General features: G+C 53.6%; 2 protein-coding genes and 1 non-coding gene across 3 annotated transcripts in view; 1 reads left to right on the top strand and 2 right to left on the bottom strand.

The window, feature by feature from the left end:
- GUITHDRAFT_155826 (hypothetical protein) overlaps positions 1-2,055 on the bottom strand; it is a 3,496-nt gene extending 1,441 nt beyond the window's left edge. The window contains exons 1-8 of the mRNA XM_005821093.1: positions 2,012-2,055; positions 1,794-1,944; positions 1,494-1,556; positions 1,229-1,336; positions 1,135-1,181; positions 953-1,037; positions 789-864; positions 501-628 (exon numbers count right to left, since the gene is read on the bottom strand). Coding sequence (XP_005821150.1) covers positions 501-628; positions 789-864; positions 953-1,037; positions 1,135-1,181; positions 1,229-1,336; positions 1,494-1,556; positions 1,794-1,938 — 652 coding nt within the window. The 5' untranslated portion in view covers positions 1,939-1,944; positions 2,012-2,055. The remainder of the gene's footprint in view (positions 1-500; positions 629-788; positions 865-952; positions 1,038-1,134; positions 1,182-1,228; positions 1,337-1,493; positions 1,557-1,793; positions 1,945-2,011) is intronic.
- A 907-nt stretch (positions 2,056-2,962) lies between these two features.
- GUITHDRAFT_t106 lies at positions 2,963-3,045 on the bottom strand. Its single transcript has one exon. It is a non-coding gene; the product is annotated as a tRNA-Leu (tRNA).
- Positions 3,046-5,142: 2,097 nt separating this feature from the next.
- GUITHDRAFT_155825 (hypothetical protein) lies at positions 5,143-5,898 on the top strand. Its single transcript, XM_005821092.1, has one exon. It carries the CDS (start codon positions 5,322-5,324, stop codon positions 5,826-5,828), a length of 507 nt encoding a protein of 168 aa, XP_005821149.1. The 5' UTR covers positions 5,143-5,321; the 3' UTR covers positions 5,829-5,898.
- Positions 5,899-5,951: the final 53 nt, after the last annotated feature.

The following is a 5,951-nucleotide window of genomic DNA, read 5'->3' as shown; positions in this document are numbered from 1 at the left end:
TTCCTCCTCTTCTCACTTTTTCTCTCAGGGTTCTCTCTGCGACGACAACAAGTTGAGGTTTGACTTCACCGCCAAGGGTGCTCTCACCCCCCCAGCAGCTCGCTGAGGTGACCTATGCCCCCTTTTCTCCCTCTTTCCCTCCCTCCCTCCCTCCCTCAGCTCTTTCCCAGCTCCTCCTCACTTTTCTTAGGTCGAGACCATCTGCCGTCAGAAGGTCGACGAGGGTCTGGAGGTCTCAGCTCAGGTCCAGCAGATTTCTCAGCTGGGAATTTGGAGTTTGACCAGTTTGACAAGGTCGTGCCGCTGGAGAAGGCGATGAAGATCAAGGCTCTTCGCGCCGTGTTCGGCGAGCAGTATCCCGACCCCGTGCGAGTGCTGGCGGTAGGAGGAGACATCGAGGCCATGGTGAGAGGAGGGGGAGGAGGAGGTGGGTGGGAGCGAGGGAGGATGGAGCGAGCGAGGGAGCGAGGGAGCGAGGGAGCGAGGGAGCGAGGGAGCGAGGGAGCGGGGCACCTTGAGAGAACGGAGGTCCATGTACTCCATGGCAATGAGGATGGTGGAACGCTCGGCATCGTACTCGGCTCCATGGAACTGACAGACGTTGGGGTGGTCGGAGCTGTAGAGCTCCCTGCCAGAAAGGAGAGGAATCAGAGGGAGAGAATGCCGGAGAAGGACAAGCACGAGCACGAAAGGACGAGAGCAAGAGAGCACGAGCACGAGGTAGAGAGGAGGAGGAGGAGGACAAGGTCAAGGACAAGGACAAGGTAGGTGACGACGAGGGCTCTTACCGCAGCTTCACGACAACCTCCTCCCTATCGCCCGCCTTGAGAGTAAGAGGGACACATTTCAACGCGACGATCCTCCCTGTCAAGATCACAAGACCACCGTCATCATCATCTCCACCACTCTCCCCACCGCCGCCGCCCTCCCTCCTCCCCTTCCTTCAATCCACCTGTCTCGACGTGTAACGCCTTGTACACTGAGCCGCTAGATCCCTTGCCCACTCGATCGTGCTTCTCCAGCAGCATAGGATTAACCTGCCGCAAGCTCTCAACTCCATCGTAGCAGCGTCGCACATCGGCAAGCACATCCTCCCGTCCAACCCCGCCAACACGTCAAGTCAGCAAGAGCTACCTCTAGTATCCGCTTCCTCTCTGCCTCCTGCGGCTCCCCGTTGACGACTGTCACGACGGCTCACGATCGCTCTCAGCACAGCTCTCCTCTTCACCTGGAGGCTGTGGAGCTTCCGGAGTCTCGCTCCTCTCGAAGTGACGGATATCGTCGTAGGCGTCCACAAACTCGTCGCTGTCCTCCCCCGTCCGCTGCTCGTCGCTCACTGTTGCTCAGGTCAGTGAGGGTGAGACTCGCCGGCAGCGCCAAGACAGCACAGACAGCACAGACACGCTCGTCTCATCGCAGACCGGCCGCGGGGGGGTGGAAACAAGACAGCCTCTTAGTGCGCACATCTTTCCTCTTCCTCACAGCCTCCTTACCTCGGTTGCTCCCACGTTCGACCTGACTGATAGCCTGACTGACAGTCTGAACCTCAACTACATCTAGAGAGACAAGTTAGAAGCTTGCATTACCTGCAGGGTGTGAGGAGGAGCAAGGGGAGCAGGAGGAGCAAGGGGAGCAGGAGGAGCAAGGGGAGCAGGAGGAGCAAGGGGAGCAGGAGGAGCAAGGGGAGCAGGAGGAGCAAGGGGAGCAGGAGGAGCAAGGGGAGCAGGAGGAGCAAGGGGAGCAGGAGGAGCAAGGGGAGCAGGAGGAGCAAGGGGAGCAGGAGGAGGAGTGACCTTTCTCTTTGATGTCTTCCTTGTGAACTTCCACCTCTATCGGCAACACCCTTTGACTCTTAACGTCGGCCTGCTGGACTTTGCTCCCCCCGATCGGAACAGGATCGTGGGAGGCTTCGGGGGCTTGCGAGAAACAGTTTCCCATCTCGTGCTGGAGAAGAGGAGGACGAGTCAAGTGACTGAAGTCATGGAGCAGGAGGAGGACTAGGCCGGCATACCTCTAACGACCGAGGTGCTGCGCTGTCATCGCGACCTCATCCCTGCATGTCACGACAAGGTGAGTAGGAGGGGAGAGAGCGAGTTCAAGCGTCAACGAGGAGATCGAGCAGGAGTAGAATGTCAAAACGGAAGGTGGACGATGGAAGAGAAGGGAAATTATCGAGAGCGGCAGGAACAAAAGTCTGTTGAGGTAATCAAAAGGCGCAGAACCAATGAGATAGCAAGAAAGGAGCAGCAAGATGGAAGCAACAAAGAACGAGAGGAACTTCATGACAGCTCTTTGTGAGCCATGTCGATAGTTGTTGACAGATAGGGAGCCGTCATATAGAGGAGGCGTGGCGGCAGAGCCAGAGCAGGAACTCCGAAAGCAACGAAAGAGTGGTGGGATCCCGCAAACGGAACGACAAGGAATCAAGGTAGCGAGGAGGGCAAGGAAGCATCATGGAGAAAGTTAGGAGGATGATGGGGAGAGAGAGCACAGAAGAGGGGAGGAGGAGCTAAGGCAGGACGACTGGCCCGCGCCATGCAGATTGCTGTCCCGTCATGCCAGTCCCCTCGATCGGTTCAACAGCATTTTAAAATAAGTTTTGATATTAAAAATGTTTTTGGAAAGATTCCAGGATTCTAATAACATGTATGGAAAACATAGTTACAAAATTTAATAACTAAAACAGGAGAAAGTTTTAGAGGCTTTTGAAACAATGGAGAGCCAGAGGACTGCAATTTTTCAATAGATTTCGAAGGATTCTACACATTTTCATGCAATTTGGGGGTATACAGCAAAACGAAAGGACCAAGAAATATTTTTAAAAGCAAATAGCCTACAGCGATCCCTGGCTACAAAACACTTATAGACATTATAAATCGACCACTGGAGGGTCCGTACAGAGAGGACTTTTAAAGGTCGTGGCAGGTTATAAAACTAAAAGTGGGTGGGGGAGGAAAAAGACTGCAGAGGACGGGATTCGAACCCGCGCCTCCGAAGAGATCGGTGCCTTAAACCGACGCCTTAGACCAACTCGGCCACCTCTGCTTGATGTAACGATGGTTTCTGGGCCATATCAAACCCTGTTCCTCTGAGAGCCCACCTCAGAAGCAGCTGGTATACCCGGTGACCGGGTGACCGGGCGATCAGTACGTGTCGGAGGCTCCTACTGATCTTTAACAGTGCGACAGTTGTCAGGGGCAAGCCTCCTCGATGACTCTCCTGATTGTCCTCGTACTGATTTCTAACTTAACTTTGAGTACAGCCAGATATTTAACCGTCGTTGTGACTTAACCTTGACGATCATGCCACCGGGGCCGAGCTGAGTCTGAGGGCCGATCAACCGTGGCCCGGCCGGGCCGTTGACTGAAGTCACCCTGCCACTACTGAGACAAGTTGGCAAAAATACGCGAGTCCGATCCGCCGCGTGACTGCAGACGGTGCCGCCCGGCAGTGAAGTTTCAAGTAGTCACAGTATCTTCAGTACGCCGCTCAGGCTGAGACTCGGTCAGCTTAAAAGTCACCGTCACGACTTCCGAAGTTCAGTCACTGAGTGCCATCAGTTCAAGGCCGGCCGCACTGAGCAGCGGCCGGGCCCCCCGGCGCTCAGTATGTGAGGCAACGTGGCCGCCGCGCGCACTGTCACGGTCGGCCGAACGGCCGGCGGTGACTGTGCTTCACTGACCGTCGACGGTGAGTGCTAGGCTCAGCCGCGTCAGCCACTGCCGTGCGAGTCACCGTGCCACGGTGTGCCGCACTGCCCGGCCACATTGCCAATTCCGGCGGGGCCGATCATCCCGGCCGGGCGACTCGGACAAGGCTGGCTCCGCCGAGGCTCATCACTGAGCCTATCGGAGCAAACTTTCCAAGGGTACCCGGCCTCCGATCCGATCCGAGTCACAAATTGATTGGTCAGCGGATATCAGAAGCTGACTCAGTGAGCGTGACGGCCTCCATAAACCTTCATATTGGTATGAACTTTATGTATAAACTCTATAATTTATAGGCTCTACACCATAACCTGTAGTCACGACACTATAAGTTTATAGCTACCTCTTCAACCCCCGATCTGCCAGGGATAAGGGGGGCGTGTGAGATGAAAAGACGTGTTTCCATCACAGTAGATGACATGAATTCATAACCGATTGCATCAGCTGAATCCGTTTGTTGTGAAAGGATGCATTAATACAATGTTTCGAAAGGATGAGACCGTCGGTTCTGTACACTTATCGATGGGTAATGTAATGATCTAGGTGGGGGTGGGGGTGGGGTTGCTGAGGTGTAAGGTTGAGATATTGTAAGTTTCAATGTGAGTTAAATTTTACCTGAAATTGGATTTTTTAATTTCAAACAAATGTAAAAATAATTCAAGAAGACTCAATTTTGTTTTTACCTCAGGATTACAAAGTGGGTTTTAAAAGGAATGATGACTGACATGAAATGAAATCACTCATTTTCAAGATCAAACGGTGGGAGAACGGAGGCGGCTCAGGGAAAGACCCACCCCACCTACACACTCAGAGTCGCTATGAGTATACACCCGTTGTTCCACAGTTAAAAGTAGGGGTACATTGCTCAATGGAACATTTCAAGGAGGGGTAGGTAGTGGTGTACGACCTCCGTTCTCGTGCTTCTTTGCGCCTGCTCACCACCCCAGCCCAAGACTAGGACTTCTCCTTTTCAGCTACCACCCACTTTTCTAGTACATCTCACTCTAAAAACTACCCCTCCTTGATGACCCCACCCTCGATCATGAATAAACCTGCTCCCCATCCCGGGCAAGCACAGCAAACTCACAATCGTAACAACCCCCACCCCCTTCGAGCATTTCAGGTATTCGAAGTACCCCTACCGATGAAGTGGGTGTAGGTAATTCAGGACCGGTCATCGTAACAATCTGCCCCACCCTTTTTACAGAGGTAGCTTCATACGACACCCCTCTCATTCCCGAAATATTTTGGGTAATACACCGGGTACATTGGGTCATCCAGACTACCCCCTGCACATCAACACCGTAACAAACAGTCCCACCACCCACCAGGAGGTGCAAGTCGTGTACCCTACCCTACCAAAAGTACAAGAGAGCCCACTCCACCCCTGGTACTCCAGTCCCCCGTTAAAGCCCCCGGTTGGGACCTTCTCATCATTGCGAAAAGAGAAACACACACTGACCACAACAGCATCAGCAACAAGCAAGCAAGCAAGCAACAGACAAGCAAGGAAGAGAAGACAACAACAACATCCTTCAGGCTCTCCGTTGACCACAACTTCGAATCTCGTTCCCAGCCTCACCTCCCTCATCTCCCCAACCGCAACAGTCAGAAATGAGCTTCCTGGATCAGCATCTACCTATTGTATTCGAGTCTGACAACGTGTCGACTGGATCCCACCGATCCATGAGCATATCTGACTCAGTGGACGGAGACAACTTGTCTTTGTCGGAACTGGCCTTCTGCATGGAGATCGACGGCTCCCTGGACCATTTCGATGCTCCCACCGACGACAGCTCGATCGTGAAGGAGCTGGATATCGCATTCGGAGAGAGCACGTCTGATGTGCTGTACGGCTTCGGCAAGAGAAACAAGAAGAAGTCCAAGGGTGTCTTCGTGGAGGTTGGGCGCTGCGGAGAGGGAGCGATGGACGTACCGGACATCGGAGACTTTCTTGCCATCGACGACGACTGGAATAACGTCGGGGAAGACCAACGCAAGGATCAGGAGGTGGACTTCTTCAGGATAGAGAAGTACTTCTCCCTGGTACAGCCCGACAGCTGCGGATGCTCGCCGCATGCAAGTCGGATGAAGGTGCAGCGGTGTCCGCTCATGGCATGATGGATGGAGTGAGACTTATAGTTGTAGATTATTCTTTTCAAACACAATGAGTGAAATGTGATCAAAGATCTCCCATGAAAGGCGATGACGGCGGTAGAGGGACGATGTGAATAGGAGGAGGGG

The sequence above is a fragment of the Guillardia theta genome (assembly GCF_000315625.1).
Source record: "Guillardia theta CCMP2712 unplaced genomic scaffold GUITHscaffold_153, whole genome shotgun sequence".
NCBI lineage: Eukaryota > Cryptophyceae > Pyrenomonadales > Geminigeraceae > Guillardia > Guillardia theta.
The sequence above is the reverse complement of the archived record's forward strand: the minus strand, read 5'-3'. Positions and strand labels throughout refer to the sequence as shown.